At 43.4% G+C, this 22430-nt stretch overlaps 2 protein-coding genes across 21 annotated transcripts in view; one reads left to right on the top strand and one right to left on the bottom strand.

The window, feature by feature from the left end:
* The window catches only part of CFAP57 (cilia and flagella associated protein 57), an 84758-nt gene extending 71582 nt beyond the window's left edge, over positions 1–13176 (bottom strand). For 6 of the 20 annotated variants that reach the window (XR_010146881.1, XM_024345081.3, XM_024345077.2 and 3 more), the window contains exons 1-5: positions 13053–13154; positions 12597–12772; positions 3523–3839; positions 1496–1782; positions 18–225 (exon numbers count right to left, since the gene is read on the bottom strand). Coding sequence is in view for 17 of the 20 variants with exons in the window: in XM_024345081.3 (XP_024200849.1) it covers positions 18–225; positions 1496–1782; positions 3523–3839; positions 12597–12753 (969 nt within the window). In the remaining 3 variants the exon portion in view is untranslated. Of the gene's footprint in view, positions 1–17; positions 226–1495; positions 1783–3522; positions 3840–8190; positions 8282–12596; positions 12776–13052 lie in introns of all 20 variants that reach the window. The other 14 variants (XR_010146876.1, XM_024345078.3, XM_016960585.4 and 11 more) reach the window with 8 other exon arrangements.
* Positions 12752–21246, top strand: EBNA1BP2 (EBNA1 binding protein 2). The gene is made up of 10 exons (XM_016960661.3): positions 12752–13226; positions 13365–13453; positions 13537–13620; positions 13855–14027; positions 14623–14746; positions 16474–16563; positions 18267–18342; positions 18585–18678; positions 20746–20908; positions 21058–21246. The coding sequence occupies exons 1-10, from the start codon at positions 12752–12754 to the stop codon at positions 21106–21108; spliced, it is 1419 nt and encodes a 472-aa protein (XP_016816150.2). The 3' UTR covers positions 21109–21246.
* The last annotated feature ends 1184 nt before the right edge of the window (positions 21247–22430 follow it).

Here is a 22430-nt window from a genome sequence, read left to right on the forward strand (position 1 = left end):
TTTCCTTCCCTCCTTACCCTGATTTCTCTGCTCTCACGGTAAAAATCCTTTTCTTCCATCTTCTCAAACAGCAGAACTCTCCCTGGCCCAGCAGAACAGGCAAATCCCTTTGAATAGGCTGCAATGGCAAACACCTGGGGCATGGACATCTGGCTGTGGCTACTGGCCGCCACCATCTGTTCATAGGAAGGGAGTGGAGAACTGACTGGTGGAAATTCAATCAGGCTGGAAACAAAAAAACAGCATACATAATTTATAGAGACAATCTTGAGGAGATGAATTCTGCTGGGGAGGAGAAAGAAGGCTGTCACTGGGTGTGACAGAAACCACCCAATGATCCCCTTTTCCACAGCCAAATACTACCCTTTGGCTTGGGAACCGTACACAAACTGCACATGGCCAAGCCTAGAAGCAAGAGAGTGCTTGGGGCGTGTGGAGTAGACAGAGGCGAGAGTTGTAGAGGAAAACAGTCGCAGGTATGCTTGGGCCAAACCAAGAAGTCTGGGCTTTGTTCTGGGAGGCCTGGACCCCAGAGCTGAAGGACTGTGAACACAGCTCCTGGAGAAGGTTATAGAGACTTTTCAGGAAGCTCCTACATACTCACAAAAAAAAAAAAAAAAAAAAAAAAAAAAGGATATGCCATTGGCATGGGGGGATGGTAGTGAAAATGGGTGGATTGAAGGTTACTGAGGAAGAAGAATCTACAGGATGTCATTGAGGTTGAGGGCCCAGGCTCTGGCATCAGAGAGATCTGGGTTTGAATCCTGAGCCTGCCACTTATCAGCGGAATGATCTTGGGTAGTTCACTTACCTCTTTGATCCTCAGTTTCCTTGTCTACAAAATGGGCACGATAATAGTATGAACTATACAGGGTAAGAATCAAATTGGGAATATTTTTAAAATGTTTAAAGCAGTGTCTGGTGCATGTAACGGTACATTCCAATACACAGGAGATATGATTTTTACTGGTTGTCATAGAGATAACGTGGCATCTCTATTATAATGGTCAATAACCACTCCTTCCTGAGATTGCACTTTACCCCTATCCTCTGTCAGATTTACCTAAAACATTTCCTTGCACTTGTTGGTCTGTCGCCTCCTGCTGAATTATAAGTTCCTTGAGGACTTGTGTCCCCAGCATCTAGCAAGAGATGCCTTTTGTATACTACAAGGGCTTGGTGGACATGAATCAATTCATTAAATTAGCCATTGGAAAATATATTTTCTAAAACCTATAGTTTTGAAGACCAGTAATACTATAATGTTTATAAAATGAGGTTAGGTATAAAAAATAAAAAGAATTGTATTTAGTCTATGGTTATAACTGTTAAATCTGTGCTTAAATATAGATGAAAACTAGAGAGGAAGAGGGAAAATGGGCATAGTTGACTTCTACGGTAGAGGGGTTATGAGTGGTTTCTAAAGAGTGCTGTCTTCTGCATAATGCTGTCAGTACAATGAATGTGGGAGCACCAGCCCAGGAAGCACCATTACCTCTCTGATTCCTGAATGACATCCAGGCTCTTTGAGCCATCGGTAGGTTCCTTGACCATTATGCTGGTCTCCCAACGCTGATCTCCAGATTCAAAGAGGAAGAGTTTGCCTGTGTCAGTGCCAACGACAATCTTGTCATCAGCCACCCAGGTGTGGGCTAGATAGTTTTGGGGTTCTCCCCTCTGAAAGTTGGTTTGCTTCAGGGTTCCCTCAGCAAAACGGAGAAGCTTAAACATCCCATTTCCAGTGACACACACCTGAGTGTTATCCTGTGGACTGAAGCTCACCTGTAAAATGTGAGAGAATTGAAGAAAAAAATTTATGAAACTATTCTTGATGGAATTATTTCCCATTTTACAAATTAATATTTATTTCAGGCTGCTCAGAATATCTCCAAAACATCACAAAATCATGTAACTTTATGCTGCATTTGATAAGGGCACACATCTATAATCCATTATATTTATAGGGATATGAGTCCAACTAGGAGTCAAACTAGGAAATCTACAAAGGCCAAAGAGCAGAATGAGCAGCTTTCGACAAGAGCCACACCCAGTGCCAACAAAATGGAATAAAGCTCAGCTGGAAACACAGAAAAAGAGGGTCTGATAGGTTTACATAGCCCTGTCCAAGAGGAAAGAAACCACATGTCAGGGGATGCTATGTGGTCTCCTACCAACTGAACATCCTTCAATCGCAGCTCTTATCCCAATGTACACCTGCTCCTCTACTTACAACGGGATCATGTCCTGATAAACCCATCATAAGCTGAAAACACCATAAGTTGAAAATGGGCAAAGCCATGTGGCCACACAGCACCACACTGTAGAGTATCTTGGTTGTTACCCTCGTGATTGAGCGGCTGACCGGGGGCTGTGGCTGCAGCTGCTGCCCTGCATCATGAAAGCGTATTACTTGGTCTCTTTCTCCTGAGTGCATATCACTCTTGTACCATTGTAAAGACGAATATTTTAAGTTGAACCATAGTAAGTTGGGGACTACCTGTACAGTAATAGGCAGTCAACCTGCTGTCCTGACTATATAGTGAGCAACTTGAGGGGCTGTGACTTTTTCATCTGTTTTCCCAGTGCTGGATTCATCATGGGCATCCAATAAATGGTTGCTGAATCTACTAGTCAGAGCAGGAGGTGCTTCATCAGGCCTCACTGTGGCCTGGTTGAAATACCCTTCTGGTTCTACCTGCCTTTGGTCTGATTCTGGAATAATCACCCAGCAGCCTTCTGATTACTATTATAATTTCATTTCTCAACTTCTCTATTACTAGGAAGGGAATACACTGGATAAATGATGTGAGCATTCTGGTTGTGATATGCTGGTTTACACATCAGTATCTTGTGAGTTGAATAATTGAGTCTATGCCGGAGACACTGATTAGCTAGAATCTCTGAACATGAACACAACTGAGTCGTTGAACTTGTGGAATTGAGTGCTAGATCCTAGACTAGGGTGAGTGAACCAAGATCAAACCTCCTTGGGACCCCCTGCCTAAGCCATCAATCAGGTTCCTGAGGGGTCTTCTTCCTTTTGCCCTCGAGACACAATAGAAGGTTCTGTTCCTTACATAACTGCAACTTCAGCAACAGCTTCCTAAAGACCTACCATGTTACACCACATTTCGGAAATCTTCCTACTGCCCGGCAATGCTGCTGGAAAAAGAGGCTAGGACCAGGGAGAGAAAGCAAGTTTTATTAATCCACTTCTGGGCCAAACCTGTGACCAGAAAGCAGTTCTGGGCCAGAGTAGAGAAGACAGGAGCTGGAGTTGGGGAACTCCTAGCTCTGCTATTCACTACCTCTGTGATCTTGAGTGAGTTACTTAACCTCTTGGAGCCTCAGTTCTCTCATCTGTAAAATGGGGATAATGATTGTGCATACCTTATACGGTTGTTGTAAGAATAAATTTTAAAATGCATGGAGGAAATTAGAACTGTGGTACACAGAAAACATTCAATAAAAAGTAGTTCTATTTTTTATAATTTTCACGATACTTGTCACACTACTAGGTACCTGGTAGACAGGGTTGTTCTGAGTGTCGATTCTAACAATGGCCATTACTTTCTGTTTTTCCCACAGCCAGTAGACAAGATTTGACTCTGGAGGTGACGTCTGAGCCAATAGGTATTTGGAGTCTGGAGAAAAAGCCATGCTAATAAATTTCTGAACTTGGAAGTCAAAATTATTAAGAACTTTGCGCTTCCGGCAAGGGATGGATGACAATTCATAAATGGTGATGGCAGGTTTTTCTTGCACAGTCTCAGAGATAGCGAGGTACCGCCGATTGGGACTGATGGACAAGGCCAACATGCCCTGACTCTTCTCTGAGCCTGCAAACAGAGGAAAAAGGAAATAATCAGGGTAGATCACACTTTCACCAGGGTTCAACAGGAACCAGGCACTGTAATGGGCACTGGAGTGGACAGTGGTGGACACAAAGAAGAAAGGCGGCCTTGGCATAGCTGTGTTTGGGTATTATGAAAATGACTAGGGGCCAGGCGTGGTGGCTCACGCCTGTAATCCCGGCACTTCAGGGGGCCGAGGTGGGCAGATGACTTGAAATGGGGAGTTCAAGACCAGCCTGGCCAACATGGTGAAACCCCGTCTCTACTAAAAATAAAAAAATTAGCCGGGTGTGGTGGCAGGCACCTGTAATCCCAGCTACTCGGGAGGCTGAGGCAGGAGAATCACTTGAACCTGGGAGGTGGAGATTGCAGTGAGCTGAGATCATGCCACTGTACTCCAGCCCGGGAGACAGAGCGAGACTGTCCCCAAAAGAAAATGACTAGGGCAGGCACCTTGGAGGATGAGGTGGGAGGAGAAGTCAGGGAAACCTTCCTGAAGGAGGGCAGGGGGTGAGGTGAGATGGGGGCTGGGTGGTAGATAGCAGGAAGAGCTTGAGCCACAGGGTGGATGTGACAAAGGGTACAGCATAGTGCGAGAACTGCAAGCAGTGGGTGTTGCTGGAGCACTGCATGTGAGATGGGGTGACCAAAGATGGGCCTAAAGGGGTGGAATAGGGTCAGACCATAGAGGTCTTTATTCCCTGAGTGGCTAGCTCATCACTCCTCCTCTACTCCAGAGGTTGGGATGCCAACTACTGGATTCCTCAGCCTCCCTTGCACTCACCCTTCCTAAAATTTTTCAGCAGCCTCCCAGGTGAAGTCCAAACTTTTGTGCAAGGCTCTCAGTGACCTAGAACCTGGGATCTTCTCTGAGCCACAGCTACTCTCTGCATCCCTTCCAGAGAATTCCCATGGGCTGGGCATGCACGCCTGCTGAGCAACTTGCTGCATCTCTCCTTGGCGTGTTGTGAAGCAGCAGCATGAGGGCCCAACACATGGGGACCCGTCACATCACTCTCTAGCTCATCCTCCCTTGCCTCACTCATGCTCCCTGCCCTGGGCCTGTATCCACCATCCACTTATCCACTAGACACAGTGCCCAGGACCCACAATACTTTTGAGGACCTAGGAAAATGTTTAAGTATTTATTTGAAAATCAGAAAAAACATGAATATATAATAGTGAATCCAGCCTAGATTATATTCCTCTTTATACCAATACAGTCATAAAGTATATTACTGCATATATTTTTAAATAATATGTGTATGTATATATATTATACATACATATATATATATATATATATATATATATATATATATATAAAATATATTTTTTGAGATAGAGTTTCACTCTTGTCACCCAGGCTGGAGTGCAATGGCTCAATCTCGGCTCACCACAACCTCCACCACCTCCCAGGTTCAAGTGATTCTCCTGCCTCAGCCTCCCGAGTAGCAGGGATTACAGGCATGTGCCACCATGCCCGGCTAATTTTGTATTTTTAGTAGAGACAGGGTTTCTCCATGTTGGTCAGGCTGGTCTCGAACTCCCAACTTCAGGTGATCCGCCCACCTCGGCCTCCCAGAGTGTTGGGATTACAGGCATGAGCCACCACGCCTGGCCTATAAATATATTTTTAAACATTTTTTAATGAAGGAGGGGGCCATGAAATCAAAAGTACCTAGAGCCCTCGAAAACCATAATGTGACCCTGATTGCATTTCCCAAAGAGAGGGAGAAGAAAGGAAAAGATAAACTCAATCTCAGATATATTGTGTGTGAGGTACACACTGTGGAACAGTTGGGTACGGAGGTCCAGCAGGTGGACAAGGTTCTAAAGCTGGCGGGAGGGGTTGAGGCTGACAATACAGATTTGAGGTAAAAAGCATAAGGGAAAGTTAAAACTAGGAGTATGTAATAGCCTAGAGGAGGCAAAGGAACACTGCTCACTCCCTCCTATTGTGCTTTTGTGCCAGGTTCCTACCTGGTATAGCATCTGTCCAGCTCATTTGCACAGTCCTACTCATTTGAATTACACAACCTGCCTCCACTACAATACTGAGAGCTCCTGGAGGGCAGAGGCCATTCTTGCTCATTCATTCATTCATTCAATCACCAGTGTCTGGAACTTAGTATGTTCTTGATATATGTTGACTGGTTTTAGAGTTTGTAAAATGCTTTTGCATTGTTTCGACCCAGCTGATGCCTCGCCTCTCCTCCTTAAAACATTTTCGCCTCTCACATAGATATCCTTTTTTTTATTATTATTATACTTTAAGTTCTAGGGTACATGTGCACTATGTACAGGTTTGTTACATATGAATACATGTGCCATGTTGGTGTGCTGCACCCATTAACTCGTCATTTACATTAGGTATATCTCCTAATGTTATCCCTCCCCCTCCCCGCACCCCACAACAGGCCCCGGTGTGTGATGTTCCCTTTCCTGTGTCCAAGTGTTCGCATTGTTCAATTCTCACCTATGAGTGAGAACATGTGGTGTTTGGTTTTTTGTCCTTGCGATAGTTTGCTCAGAATGATGGTTTCCAGCTTCATCCGTATCCCTATAAAGGGCATGAACTCATCCTTTTTTATGGCTGCATAGTATTCCATGGTGTATATGTGCCACATTTTCTTAATCCAGTCTATCGTTGATGGACATTTGGGTTGGTTCCAAGTCTTTGCTATTGTGAATAGTGCCACAATAAACATACATGTGCATGTGTCTTTATAGCAGCATGATTTATAATCCTTTGGGTATATACCCTGTAATGGCATGGCTGGGTCAAATGGTATTTCTAGTTCTGGATCCCTGAGGAATCACCACACTGTCTTCCACAATGGTTGAACTAGTTTACAGTCCCACCAACAGTGTAAAAGTGTTCTTATTTCTCCACATCCTCTCCAGTACCTGTTTCCTGACTTTTTAATGATCGCCATTCTAACTGGTGTGAGATGGTATCTCATTGTGGTTTTGATTTGCATTTCTCTGATGGCCAGTGATGATGAGCATTTTTTCATGTGTCGGTTGGCTGCATAAATGTCTTCTTTTGAGAAGTGTCTGTTCATATCCTTTGCCCACTTTTTGATGGGGTTGTTTGTTTTTTTCTTGTAAATTTGTTTGAGTTCTTTGTAGATTCTGGATATTAGCCCTTTGTCAGATGAGTAGATTGCAAAAATTTTCTCCCATTCTGTAGGTTGCCTGTTCACTCTGATGGTACTTTCTTTTGCTGTGCAGAAGCTCTTTAGTTTAATTAGATCCCATTTGTCAATTTTGGCTTTTGTCGCCATTGCTTTTGGTGTTTTAGACATGAAGTCCTTGCCCATGCCTATATCCTGAATGGTATTGCCTAGGTTTTCTTCTAGGGTTTTTATGGTTTCAGGTCTAACATTTAAGTCTTTAATCCATCTTGAATTAATTTTTGTATAAGGTTTAAGGAAGGGATCCGGTTTCAGCTTTCTACATATGGCTAGCCAGTTTTCCCAGCACCATTTATTAAATAGGGAATCCTTCACCTCTCACGTAGATATCCTGTGATCTTTTTGGCCACTCCTCCAAAGCCTCTTTTGCTGGTTCTTCCCCATTTCCCCAGCACTAAATGCAGGAGTGCTCAGAGCTCACTCTTTCAGCTGCTTCTCTTTTGTAAATATATTCATGCCCTAGGGCAGGGGCCCCCAACCCACGGTGCTGGGCTACACAGCAGGAGGTGAGCAAGCATTACCACCTGAGCTCAGATCAGTGGCGGCATTAGATTCTCATAGCAGCACAAACCCTGTTGTGAACTGTGCATGTGAGGGATCTAGATTGTGTGCTCTCTGTGAGAATCTTAACTAATGCCTGATGATCTGGGGCAGAACAGTTTCATCCTGAAACCATCCCCCATACCCTCTCCATCCTGTCCATGGAAAAACTTTTTCATGAAACCTACCCCGATGCCAGAAAGGTTGGGGACCACTGCCCTAGGGAAGTCTCATCTACTCTAAGGGCTTTACATTTCACCTCTAGGCTGATGACCCTCAAATTCCTTTCCTAGCCTGGACTTCCCTCCCTTAAATCCAGACCTGAAATCAACCTGCTTACTGAGCATCTCCATGAAAATATCTAGCAGGCACATCAATCTTAACAGGTCCAAAACCAACCTGCTCCTTCTTTAGCCCTTTCTATCACAATCAACAGCAACTCCATGCTTTCCATGCTCAGGCCCAAAACCTTGCTTCTTCCTGCTTCCACCCCACATGGTGTCTATGAAGAAATCTGTCAAAGCATATCCATTATTGATCTCTTCACACCACCCTGTCGCCTGCCTCTACCTGCTCCAAGTGCCATTATCTCTCACCTGAATTACAGCAATTATCCCTTAGCTGTTCTCCCTGCTTCCTTTCTTTCTCCTCCTTAAATCTGTCCTCTGTACAGCAGCCAGAATGAACCTGAGGAAACATAGATCATGTTGCTGCTCAGAACGCACCCCTTTATGGCTTCTCATTTGACTCTGAGTAAGAGCTCATGAACTGCAAGCCCCTCTGTGGTGTTGCTCCCCATTCTTTCTTTGCCTCCCCTCTTGCTCCTCACCCCCCCCCCACCCCCGGTTCTTACCACTCCAGCCACACTGGCCTCCCAGCTATTCCTCCAACACAATAAGCACCCTCCTAACTCTGAGCCTTTGCTAGTCTCTCGGCTACTCCCCCTGCCCTCCCACATCAGCACAGCCAGCTTCTTCCTTTCCTTCAGTCTTCACTCAAAAATCACTGCTCAGTGAGCCCTCCCCAGCCTCCCTATCTACAACTTCTTACTCCCCCAACGGCTTCACTTTCCATACTTCGTTTGTTCTTATTAGCATCTATCACTATCTAGCATGTAGACTGTACTTCTTTTTATTTTGTTTGTCACTCTCCCCTCCTAGAATGGAAACACTGTGAGGACAGCATTTTATGTGTATATGTGTGTGTCTATTTTGTGCCTGGAACACAGGGGGTACTTACTACATTTTTGTTGAATGAACAAATGAATATGTTGAGCCTCGTCATGACTCTGAGCTGAACAAGCTGAGCATCATCTGCATCTTACAGATGAGGAGACTGAGGCTCTGTGAGCTTATAAAATGGGGAGCCAGATCAAAGCCAGGTCTCCCAATGTCATGACCTTTATATTTTTCCCTTCACCGGTAATACCCTTAGACTTGGTCAGTGGAGATCCTCCCTTGGGCCTCAAATTTTAGAGCATCCCGGAGTCTTTCTCTGGCTGTACCCCTTACCATTAAGTGGGATACAGTGGCTGCCTGGAGTTTGTCCTGCCTCTTCTAGATCATGTTGCAGGTACACAGGACTCTGGAGTTCCCTGCTCAGATAGTCTTGAGCCTGCTGACAAGACCAACATTGGGGGTTTCTTCCCAGGCTGTCTCTACTCAACCTGGGCCTGAAGGATGGGCACAGGGTGGTTGCTTATAGAATATATGGGTAGAATTTGAACATATGGGCTGCAAGGATCCACCCACATGTGTACAAGGCCCCTGGTGATATAAGATGGAGTTAGGAGCAGAAGAGAAGTGATACAGTAAGAAGTGTAAGAATATGAGCACAATAACTGAAATTAAAATCTCAATGGATACATTAAACATTAAGTTAGATGCAGCAGAAAAGAGAAGCAATGAACTACGAGATACATCTAAAGTAATTATCTGCAATGCAACACAGAGAAAGATATAAAAAATCCAAATAAGAGTTCAAAAAAAAAAAAAAAACCCCAAAAACATGAACGTCAGGTGTGGTGGCTTGCACCTGTAATCCCAGCTACTTGGAAGGCTGAGGTGGGAGGACGAGTTGAGTTCAGGAGTTCAAGACCAGCCTCGGCAACATAGCCAGACCCCATCTCCATAAAAACAATTAGCTGGTCAAGGTGGTGCATGCCTGTATTCCCAGCTATTCAGGAGGTTAAGGTGGGGAGGATGGCTTGAGCCCAGGAGTTTAAGACTGCTGTGAGCTATGATTGTGCCAGTGCACTCCAGCCTGGGCAACAGAGTGAGACCTGGTTTCTTAAAAAATAAATAAATAAAATAAAATAAAATAAAATAAAATAAAAAACTGTGAAGGATGGAGTTGAGATGGTTTGGAGTTCCAGAAGGAGATAACAGAACAAAAAAGATACCTGTCCTTAGATCCAGGAATCTCAAAGAATCCCTAGGAGGATAAAAAATGAAAATAAAAACTATACTGATGTGTGTGTGTGTATCTATATGTATGTATATATATACACATGTATATATACATGTATATATACATAGTATATATACATGTATATATACATACATATATATGTATATATACACATATATATATACTATGTATATATACATGTACATATAGTATATGGTGTGTGTTTATATGGTGTGTATTTTATACGTATATATGTATATGGTGTATGTGTATAGATACATACACACACACACCATAGACAGAGAAGATATTAAACATCCAGAAAAAAAGATCATCTACAGAAAGACGATGCTGATAGCTAATTTCTTAACCACAGCAACAAAACAGAAGCCAAAAAAACACAATGGAATATGATCTATAATATGCTGATAAAAATTTCACACCTGTTGAAACTATCTTTCAGAAATGAGGATAAAATAAAGTCATTTTCAGACAAAAACTGGGAGAATTTATTAATACATTATCAGTAAATGCAGAAGGAAAATGATCCCAGCTGGAATATCTGATTTGTAAAGAGTAACGGTGGGAAAAAGTTTGGTAAGTATGAGAGCAAATATAAATTAATGTTGTCTGTATAAAACCATAATTTAATTTATATTGGAAAGCCATATGATCTTTTTTATTTTTGTTTTTGAGACAGGGTCTTGCTTGGTTTCCCAGGCTGGAGTGCAGTGGCGCGATCTTGGCTCACCACAACCTCTGCCTCCTAGGTTCAAGAAGTTCTCCTGCTTCAGCCTCCCGAGTAGCTGGGACTACAGGCACGTGCCACCACGCCCAGCTGATTTTTGTATTTTTAGTAGAGATGGGGTTTCACTATGTTGGTGAGGATGGTCTTGATCTCTTGACCTCGTGATCTGCCCACCTTGGCCTCCCAAAGTGCTGGAATTACAGGCATGAGCCACCGCACCCGGCCAGATGTCAATTTTTATTGCCCCTAATCAACACTGTCTGGAGGTGCTTACCAGCACAGGTAACACAAGAAAAAGGAAGAAAGTCATCGTTATTTGTAGATAACATGATAGTCTATGTAGAAGTCTCTGCATAATTTATAGACAAATCATTAGAATTAATAATAATTTAGCAAATATGCTGGAAATAAACATCAATAAATTAAAGTCAACTGTATTTAATACAGCTTATTCCAACAGAATATTATGTGGTTGATAAATTTGACTTTATTAAAACTAATAATTTTTGTCCATCAAAAGATACTTGTAAGATGGGAGAAAAATGTCCCAAACTGAAAGAAATTATGTGCAAGACATATATATATATCTGACAAATTATTGATATACAGAATATATAAATTGTGCATGTAAATCAATAAAATTGCCCAAAAATATCCTGCACAACAAACTGTAAAAAACAAGTAAAAGACTTGAACAAGGCATTTAACATACGACTAAATAGGAATAGCCCATAAACAGATACTCATCATCATTAATGATAGCAAAATGCAAACGAAAACCACAATTCCTTTTCTCAACCATTGGGTTAGCAAAAAATTACGAAGTTGGACAATACCAAGGGTTGGCAGGGTTGCTGAGGAATGAGAACTCTTATGCACTTCTAGTGGGAGTGTAAATTGGTACTATCATATTGCTCAGTAATTTTAGTCCTGGCTGTGTGCCCTAGAGAATCTGCACAAATAGACAAATGTATATGCATGCAAGAATGTTTATAGTAGTATAGTTTGTAATAGCAAATGATTGTTATTTCCCAAATGTCCCTCAATACTAGAGTGAATACATATATTTGAGACATTATATTCATATGATGGAACACTACATAGCAATAAAATGAACTTGGCTATATGTATCGAGATGCGTGAATCTCAAAAGCATGACATTGAACTGATGCAGCAAGACACAGAATACAGGGAGAAGCACTAGAAGTGGTAATATTCTGTTTCCTATGCTGGGTGGCTGGGTTCACAGATCTACATTCTATTGTAATTCTTTAAATATGACATAAATGTAGGGTACATTCTTTTGTATGTATATGTCACAGTAAAAGGTGTCAATGCAACAAAGAATGGGAAAATGGATTCGGTTGTTGAAATAATGAATATCATTAACAGGACCACTGTGAACAAAAATAAGGGCTGTAATGCTATACAAATGGTTATTTGCGACTTGGGATAAAGTTTACAGTGTCTTCATCATACTTGGATTCAAACGGTGATATAATGAAGGTGTTGTGCTCAGGAAAACTGTTAGACAACTCAAAAAGTGGCTCTGGTGATGACAAAGGCAGTGATATTGAAGACACCAAAAGAGGGATTCTTAACATATTTTCATGAAATTACAGTGAAAAAAGTACTTTTAAATTAACATTTTATATGTGATTTTAACTACATATGCGTGACTGATTAATTTCATAATACAAGTCGCCATTTATTTCCTCTACATTTATAATACTGCATATATATTCAAATTGGCCAAAATCTTTCTTTCCAATCATCATGCTGGGATTATGGGGTTATATGTGGCACATACCATTCCTGTATATGTCAGGATGGAAAAAGTTTTACCTGGAATGAATTTTTGCCATTTCTGATCCACATTGTACTTCACACAGTGATTTCCTGAAGGAAATATAATGATCTGTTCATCGAAGTAGAAGATATTGTTGGCCACGTGGGATCGAAGACCAAAAACATGCAGCGTCTGAGCTACCACGGCTGACATGATCTCCCGCCAAAGAGTTCTGCTGAAGACCAAGGCAGCACTTCAGAGTGGAGAGCACCGCCCCGCTCCGACCCCGCCCCCGGCCCGGACACGCCCCGCCCGGCATCCAGGACACGCCCTCCCCGCCCTTTGCTCCTCCCCTTGTCTCTCCCCTTTCCCCTCCCCTTATCCCTCCCCTTTCCCCTCCCCCGGGGTCCTCCTCCGCGCCACCCCACCCCCGCGGCTCCTTTTTCTGCCTTTTCCTTTGTACCCTCACTGCTACCAGCTCCTTCTGGCGACCCCCAGGTACCCCCTCCCACCTTTCGTTTCTCTCTGGGTCAGCAGACCACGCATGTATCCAGAGGCGCTACCTGTAGGGATCCTAAGCAACCCGGGCACTTTCAAACGCCGTAGCGGTTCCTATAGCAACGACAAACCGGAAGTATGGTTTGCCGCCGGAAGCGGAAGTCCCAATCAAAAGTTGAGCAGTAGCTGTGAGTAGCTGGCGCTGGAGCGATTCGGTGGCACGTGGAGCCACGGCGTGGGAGTAGGGGGCTGAAGGCAGGCAGCAGCGGCCAGGGCCGCCCTCTGCTAGCCGCTTGGGTCTCGGGATACCCCTCTTCTTCCTGTAGGTGTGGGACGTGCGTGCGGCGAGATGGACACTCCCCCGCTCTCGGATTCGGAGTCGGAATCCGATGAATCCCTTGTCACAGACAGAGAGGTAGGTGTCAGCCGAGCTCGTGGGGCTGGGCGTGGGAGAGGGGGCCTTACACCCCTGGGAGTGACCGTGATTGTGTCCTGCAGTTGCAGGATGCGTTTTCCCGAGGGCTTCTGAAGCCAGGCCTCAATGTCGTGCTAGAGGGGCCGAAGAAGGCCGTGAACGACGTGGTGAGCGCGGGCACAGGGTCGGGGGTACTCGGACATGGGATGCGCTTCAGGCGCTGTTGGGCTTGGGAGACCTATTCTTGTCCCAGGAAAGATGCACCCTGCGCCTCGCTAAGAGGGTCAATTACCTGTCTGGGTATTGGGGATTAGCACTTTGTCCCTTCGCCTAACAGCCTGTGCTTGGGAAAGACAAACTCAGAGTTCCCTTCTTGTGAGCTCAGTGTCTGGATTTCCTAGAATGGCCTGAAGCAATGTTTGGCAGAATTCAAGCGGGATCTGGAATGGGTTGAAAGGCTCGATGTGACACTGGGTCCGGTACCGGAGATCGGTGGATCTGAGGCGCCAGCACCTCAGAACAAGGACCAGAAAGCTGTTGATCCAGAAGACGACTTCCAGCGAGAGATGAGTTTGTATGTTTGTTTTCAAATGTTGGAGAAGTTGAGGATCCTTGTGCAGGAGAGTGGGAAAGAGGGGAAATTAGTAAGTCTGCACTCAGAATAAGCCTAGGAGTAGGGAGAGCGGCTTCTTTTGACTAAGAATAGCTAGGAGATTCTTCCTGTTTGAGAGAAGAGCTCTTTGGTCCACGGTCACGATCCAAAATCCACTTTATGGGCTAATTTGAAATATTCATGTTAAAACTTTTTGTGCATGCTTCAGTTATTAGGAAAACAAACAAACAAACATTGCTTATGGGATGTTCTTGTGTGGAATTGCCTTAGTAATTACATAAGAATCCATAATCGACATTGGTTTGTGTTAATGGGTACCTTTAGAGTAGTCATTCTCTTAAACTATTTTTAGCAACACCCCTCCCCTTTTTAAAAACTAGTATACGGCTACATTTCTTTTAGATACTAAATCAGTGAGACAGTTTTTGTTTGTTCTTGCTAATGGAGGTCAGATTTTGAGAGTCCTTCTGAGCTTGGATAACTCATGATTGGCGGTGAAAAGGAACGTAAGGCCTCCTCCTTCACCTCATTACACATTTTGTCCTACGATTCTCAGCTATCGCCAAGCCCAGGCCGCAGTGCTTGCAGTCTTACCCCGCCTCCATCAGCTCAAAGTCCCTACCAAGCGACCCACTGATTATTTTGCGGAAATGGCCAAATCTGATCTGCAGATGCAGAAGGTAAGAAATAGAAGTTTTCCTCTGGAAAGTCAAAACTTTGTACTTAAGCATATTCAGCTGGCTTAGAAAGATAGCTATGAGCCCAATAATGGGGAGCCAGTTGTTAGAGGACAATTATTACCTCTTCCATAGATTGGCTACTTCAGAGTCATGCCAGTTACCACCAATTAGATGCATATAAAAATGACATTTTTTCTAAAATCAGCAATTAAGGAGAGGAACAGTGCTGTGTGAAGTGTGGTCCCCGAGGTGAAGATGGCCCAGTGCATTTCCTAGCTGGCATGGTCATGACATGGTGTGCAGAGAGGACAGCATTCTTGTGCCCTTGTCACTGTCAGTGCTAGAACTTGTAGACAATTACTTTTCTCTGGGCCTCAGTTTTCTCCTCTGTAAAATGAGGGATTCTTAGATGGTTCAGATATAGTACAATTTAGAGTTGGGTAGAACTTGGACCTCATTTAACTTTGGAAGAGGGGATTGCCAGCATGTAATCCAACATACATTCAGCCCTCCATAGCCATGGGTTCAGCATCTGTGGATTCAACCAACCTCGGATCAAAAATATTGGGGAAAAAAATTAGAAAATATTGCAAAAGGAAAACTGAATTTTCCATGTGCCGAGAACTACATTGAATCCATGAGAATGAGGTGATGCATAGCATTGTATTCGGTATTATAAGTAATCTAGAGACTATTTAAAGAAGCGGTCTGGCACTAGAGACTAGTTTCGTGGATGACAATTTTTTCATGAACTTGGGGAGGGGATAGTTTTGGGATGAAACCGTTCCATCTCAGATCATCAGGCATTAGATTCTCATAAGGAGCAGGCAACCTAGATCCTTTGCATGCATAGTTCCATGCATAGTTCACAGTAGAGTTCGCACTCCTATGAGAATTTAACGCCACCACCAATCTGACAGGAGGTGGAGCTCAGGTGGTAATGCTTGCTTGCCTGTCACTCACTTTCTGCTGTGCGGCCTGGTTCCTAACAGGCCACAGATTCATAGTGGGTTCGTAGCGGTCTGTGGCCTGGGAGTTGAGGTCCCCTTACTTTAAAGGATACTGGAGGCGAGTGTAGGTTATATGCAAATGCTGCACCATTTTTATATAAAGGACTTGAGCATCTGTGGATTTTGATATCTGTAGTGGGTCCTAGAACTAATCCTCTATGGATACTGAGGGATAAGTATATTTAAATAGTACCCTGGGGTCTCAAGCTGGATTTTAGGGAGCTTTTGTCGTGGTAGTAGTTCACCTTCTTACTGTGAACTCTGTACAAATTCTCACTGACAACTTCTCATCCTTTAACTAAAATGTGTATGTTTGACTGAAAAGGCTAGGCACCTGGTATCTGCCTGGGTTTTTATTGTGTATGTGGTATACTAGAAAAGGACACTGAGGCCGCATACTGGTTTCCAGCCTCAGTCTACTGACAGTAGAAATGGGGAGAAGTTTGTCTTCTTTCCTGGGCTACAAATAGGCAGTTTGTATAATGAAACAGACAGCACACTGGGAGCGGGAAGGTGACTTTCAATCTCTGGCTTCACTCTGGCACTTTTGGTAAAGTGCTCAGCCTGTGGGCCCCATTGTCCTCAGGGGTTGGAATTGATGATTTATAAGTTCCGCAGTTTAAAGAACAGGGAATATCTGTTCCCTGCTCTAGCGAATCCTAAGTAGTGGTCATTCCAGATTCAAATGACATGAACTGACAGCATTTTGTGTTGTAGATTCGACAGAAGCTGCAGACTAAACAGGCTGCCATGGAGAGGTCTGAAAAAGCTAAGCAACTGCGAGCACTTAGGAAATACGGGAAGAAGGTGAGAAGAAAAGTGTGCAGGGAACAGGAAGAGGCGGAGTGTGTGTTAGATGAGATTGCCGTGGTCTGACTTGGTCCCCTGAACTGAACGGAACTGTGTGTTGATCATGTATTTACCGTCTCTCAGTGTATGTGCTGGTATTCATGAGCACAATCTTGCCTGGACATGAGTGGTTCCCCAGGAGTAGTATGGTGACTGCAGGTGAGCCAATCACCTCTCTGGGCGTTAGTTTTCACATCTGTACACTGGGTCCAGATGAGTGGTTTCCAAACCTGACCTTATAGCAAAATCACCAGGGGAAATTTTTCAAAACAGAATTCTAGACTTCAGAATCCCCAGGAATCTGTGCCTGTTTTCCCCTCTTCCCCAAAAGCTTTCCAGGTGATTCTGAAATGCATCCTGGTTTGGGATTCACTGACCTATGTGATAATCACGTTCCTGAAGAAATTATCATAATGATTGTCATCCAATCTGAAAGATTGCCTGCGTGTTTGAACTATGAATGTCTGAGTTCTAATGTAACACCAGATCAGGCATACCCTAAAACTTTTCTTGGTTTTCCTTTTTTATTTCATGGTCATCTAAGAAAGAAGATGACAGATTTTAAAGTTAGGATTGTGGGAAGAAATGAATGTGAGGAAGATTGGCGTGGGTGTTAAGACTTCGTCAACATTTGGACATAAGCACTTGTGATCTGGGCTGCAGAACTCTTGTCCACGTTTGGAGTCATTTCACTGATACATTCTCAGCAAAGTAGGAATAGGCTGGGATCCTGTCCTCTACAAAAGGCCTGCTGCGGATTTATTATTTCTTTGATCTGGAGGTGGATGGCTGAGATTCTCTCAAAGACACCAGTAATTAATTTAACATAACCAAAGTTACCAAAAGCAAAGACAAACTCACTTGGGCCTATTAGTTCACTGTTCCTAGTTTAGGGAAACATTGGGGAAGAGGTTGTTAACTGGGGGTGAATTTGCTCCCCAAGAGTTTTCTGTGACTGCCTGGAGACATTTTTAGTTGTCAAATTTGGGAGGGAGGGTACTACTGGCATCTAGTAGGTAGAGGGCAGGGGTGCTGCTAAGTATCCTACAGTGTAGGACAGGCCCCTACACCCCAGCAAAGAATTATTCTCTCCACACTGTAGCAGTATCAAGATTGAGAAACCCTCTGTTAGAGTATTATAAAGTGTCTCCTTTTATCCTTCAAACTTTTTTCTTTTCTTTACCTGGGGACATTGTTTTTTTCTCTTCCTTTTGGTACTTTCATGCCTAGTAACAGTGAGTTAGATAATTAATCTGTCCAAATGTGATGTGAAAAATCGATGTAGTCTTAAACATGATTTACTTCAGTTTTGTAGGCAGGATTGTATAATAGGGTGAGTGCTGGCTTTGGAGTCAAACAGCCTGGGTCATCTCAGCTGTGCACTTTTTCACTGTGCGACTTGGGCAAGTTAACTTCCCTGTGCTTCAGTTTAGGGGATAACACAAATTTCAACTTCACTGGATTGTTATGAGACAGATATATCTTCATCTATGAAGAATATACCTACATCTGAGAATATACTTAGAGTCCCTAACACAGTTTTTGGCACATAGTAAATGTCAAAGGGTAGCGGTATTAATCATGGTGTTGCTATTAAGACAATGTAGACACTGGAGTAATGGTATGGAATGGCTGTAACGGTCCTTGTGTTCATATCACAGGTGCAAACGGAGGTTCTTCAGAAGAGGCAGCAGGAGAAAGCACATATGATGAATGCTATTAAGAAATATCAGAAAGGTCGGTACATCTCTCTGCTAGGGGAACGAGGGTAGCAGCTACTTTAGAGTTGATTTGAACACTTAGTGCTTTGGAGCCTTCTTGGTTGATGTGGACTTTTCGGATCAAAGTTTTGGGAATGGTGTTGGAGAGCAGGATGTGACTCTTAAAATCAGTGTAGCAAATAACAGCCTCATATGGTGGTTTAAACTTTTATTCTTAAAATACAATGGTGCTGATCAAAACTACTTCTTCACTTACAGGCTTCTCTGATAAACTGGATTTCCTTGAGGGAGATCAGAAACCTCTGGCACAGCGCAAGAAGGCAGGAGCCAAAGGCCAGCAGATGAGGAAGGGGTGAGAAGGGTTTTGGCATGGTTTCTTTGGTTCTGTGAGGTGCGATGGGGCCACAGGTCACAAGGATGGCAGACATAGCACCTCCACCGGCGCAGCCATAGAGTCCAGAGAGTGCAGCTGCTGCCTGGGGCCAGGACCCCTAGCACTGTGTGATGGGCCCTTTTAGCCATGTCAGTCTTTGAAGAGTAAAAGAAGGCACTTTTTAAACTTCTTTTTTTTTTGGACAGTCTCATTCTGTCACTCAGGCTACAGTGCAGTGGTACAGTCTTGGCTCACTGCAGCCTCTGCCACCTGGGCTCAAGTAATTCTGTGCCTCAGCCTCCTGAGTAGCTGGAACTACAGGTGCCCGCCACCACACCCAGCTAATTTTTGTATTTGTAGTAGAGACAGGGTTTCACCATGTTGGCCAGGCTGGTTGTGAACTCCTGGCCTCAAGTGATTCACTCACCTCAGCCTCCCAAAGTGCTGGGATTATAGGTGTGAACCACTGCACCCATCCTAAGAAGGTACTTTTAAGTATGTGGCACCCTTTAAGTGAATGCTGAGTAAAAGTTGATTCCCCATCACACAGTGCAATGGTTGAGAGTTCAGACCTAGGGTTCAGATCCCGACTCTACCACTCAGTAGGAGGGCAGTTTTGAACGAGTTACCATGCCTTTCTAAATGCTAATTGCCTCATCTGCTAAGTTGAGGAAATAGTGTCTGCCTCATAGTATGAAGACTGAAAGAGAGAATGTGGGCTCTCATTGTTTTTTCTAGTCTGCTTTTTTGCATACCTGGATACCAGGCCTAGGGGAAATGATCATTTCCATGTAAGATAGTAAGTGCTATGATAGAGGCATTTGGGGATTAGTACTGAGTCAGCTTTTATAAATACCTGACAGGGTCTGGGGTGGATTTCTGGAGGAGCGTTCGACTTGAGCATTGCTTGAAGCATGAGTAGGAATTAACCACGAGAATAGAAGAGAAGCTGGGTTTGGGAAGAAGTAAGAGCTTGCACGAGCAAAGCCATCGAGATGTGAAACCTCAGGGTTTTGTGAGGAACAGTAAGCCCTTGGTGTCACTGGGAATACAGTGCAAAGCAAGGAGGGGTGCGATGTGGTTGGGGGGACCCGGGCTGTGGGTTTGCCTTGTTGAGGAGCTTGGGCTTTGTCAGAAGGCAGTGGAGAGACTAGGTTGTAGGTTGTACTAACAGTAATGAGCAGGTTATATTCATGTTTTTAAAAAGATCACAGTGGATTTTGTATAAGTGACAGACTTGAGGGAAGCTGGGAAATTGACAAGGGTACTATTGCAAAAGTCGAGATAAGCAATGATAATAACCTGAAAGTGGCAACTGAGGGAGAAGAGAAGATGGATTGAAGAAACATTTAAGAGGTGAAATGAGCAGGACTCAGTAATTGAATTGGGTATAAAGAGTGAGAGAAGAACCAAGGCTGACTCCCACATGTTTAGCCTGTGTGTCTGGGTTGGTGGGAGCAGCGCCAGCCTCAAGTGAGGGCATATGTACAGGAAGCAGAGCCAGTCCAGGAGATGATGTGAATTTGGAGATGCTGAATTCAAGATTCCTATTGGATGACCAGTTTTACATTTGAATGTTATTCCATTTGAATGTTATTTGAATGCCTATAATTACATTTGAATGTTTACATTTGAATGTATTCATTACATTACATTTGAATGTTACAAATGTAACATATTACATTTGGATGTTAACTGCATGTATTTACCCTTGAGAGGAATAGACACAACTGAGGGTGATTTAATAAGATTTGGTTAAAATAGAAAGCTTTCTAAAGACAGCAGGAAGTCATGTAATATATGTAGAGCCTTCCCTGCTTCTTGCTTTATTTTCCTGCCCTGGTGGTCAAAACTGTAAATAGGTGAGCTAGATGAGTTTGTCTAGAGAGGCTGTAGCATAGGATTGTGGGGCCAAGGATGAGATTCTGGGTTACAGACGTGCCTAAGGGGCTTTGCTTATAGAAAGGAAACTGAGAGCATTGCTGGGCCATCAGGTTCATCAGGCTTTACAGTGCTGTGGTGATGTCTAGGACCATTCTTTTCCAGGCCCAGTGCTAAACGACGGTATAAAAACCAGAAGTTTGGTTTTGGTGGAAAGAAGAAAGGCTCAAAGTGGAACACTCGGGAGAGCTATGATGATGTATCTAGCTTCCGGGCCAAGACAGCTCATGGCAGAGGCCTCAAGAGGCCTGGCAAGAAAGGGTCAAATGTAAGTGAGCCCAGGTGCCCGGGTGAGGAGCAGGCTCAGCCTCCCCTCCCACTCCCAACCCTGCCCTCTCCCTTCAGTTCTGTTCGTCCTCACCCTGGGGCAGAAGGCAAGCTGCTATGTGACCAGATGTGGTATGTCTTTTTCTGTAGAAGAGACCTGGAAAACGAACAAGAGAGAAGATGAAGAACAGAACACACTAAACAGCATCTTTGAATACAAAGAACCAAGAAAAAGGAATGAAGACTCGCAATTTCACGACACACTTTGATCCCTTCTGTTGGTGTCATGTTGTAAACATTTCTTTCAATAAACTAAAGAAAAATTATTAAAGGAACACATACCTTTGGTTAAATAGTCTAGACTAAAAGATTGAGAAGTTACTTTCCATTGCTATCTATTGATAATTTAGACATTGAGTTCAAATTGCCTTCATTTTATGATAAATTATGATTTAACTGACACCTTCCTCATTTCCTTTGTCTCATCCTTCTAAATAGTTATATTACGATCAATCCCTGTAAAGCTCAATGCCCATATTTTACAGGTGTGAGCCACCGTGATTTTCTTTGTGGTACAGCTTTTGGTTTTTCCTCCAGTTAACCTTCACCTTACATTCTTCTGCTTGCCTAATTTTCCTTCTATATTCTTAGTTCTTTCCAGATGCTTTGTCATTTTACCCACTTTATAATTTTTCTCCTACAACTTAGTTATGCCACACAACTGTCACCTTTTTTCTAGACCGTTTAAGTTGGCACCATTATTTCCAGAATCCCATGTTTTCCCATCTTAGCATGTGCCTTCTTTTGCTGTGTACCATTTTTTGGTATCTTACTAAGAAAGGGAAGATGAGAGGTAAACTTTTCATCTCCTTGCATTTCTGAAATTGCCTTTAATTTGGGCTGATAGGAATTTCCTCCTTAGAATTTTAGAATTTCGCAGGCACTGTTTTTAAGTTTTATTTCAGTTCTACTTTTGGGGGGAGATATATCTTTGTTTTTTAAAATCTTTTTTTTTTTTTTTTTTTTTTTTTTTGAGACACAGTCTCACTCCATCGCCCAGGCTGGAGTGCAGTGACACAATCTTGGCTCACTGCAACCTCCACTTCCCAGGTTCAAGTGATTCTGCCTAAGCCTCCTGAGTAGCTAGGATTACAGGCGTGTGCCACCACACCCAGCTAATTTTTGTATTTTTAGTAGAGACAGGGTTTCACCACGTTGGCCAGGCTGGTCTCAAACTCCTGACATCAAGTGATCCACCTGCCTCTTCCTCCCAAAGTGCTGGGATTACAGGCGTGAGCCACCATGCCCGGCCTAAAATCATTTTATTGAGTATGAAGTTTAGCTTTCATTTCATTTATCCCCCAAGAGTTTCTTATTCTCTATTTGGTCATTTTTCATATCATTTTACTCTTATCCTCTAGATGCAGTATCTTATATCTCTCAGAATATGATTATAGTTTTAATTTTTTTGATAAAGTTTCCCTCTGTTCCCTTCATTCTGTTTCTGCAGCCCATGCATTTTG

The sequence above is a fragment of the Pan troglodytes genome, chromosome 1 (genome assembly GCF_028858775.2).
Source record: "Pan troglodytes isolate AG18354 chromosome 1, NHGRI_mPanTro3-v2.0_pri, whole genome shotgun sequence".
Taxonomy (NCBI): domain Eukaryota; kingdom Metazoa; phylum Chordata; class Mammalia; order Primates; family Hominidae; genus Pan; species Pan troglodytes.

Excerpts from the sequence above, each read along its gene's own strand:
- EBNA1BP2 (XM_016960661.3), top strand. The coding sequence starts at position 12,752 with ATGATCTCCCGCCAAAGAGTTCTGCTGAAGACCAAGGCAGCACTTCAG. Across the intron at positions 18,679-20,745 it reads GGCCAGCAGATGAGGAAGGG|GCCCAGTGCTAAACGACGGT; the intron begins GTGAGAAGGGTT and ends ATTCTTTTCCAG. Across the intron at positions 20,909-21,057 it reads CTGGCAAGAAAGGGTCAAAT|AAGAGACCTGGAAAACGAAC; the intron begins GTAAGTGAGCCC and ends CTTTTTCTGTAG.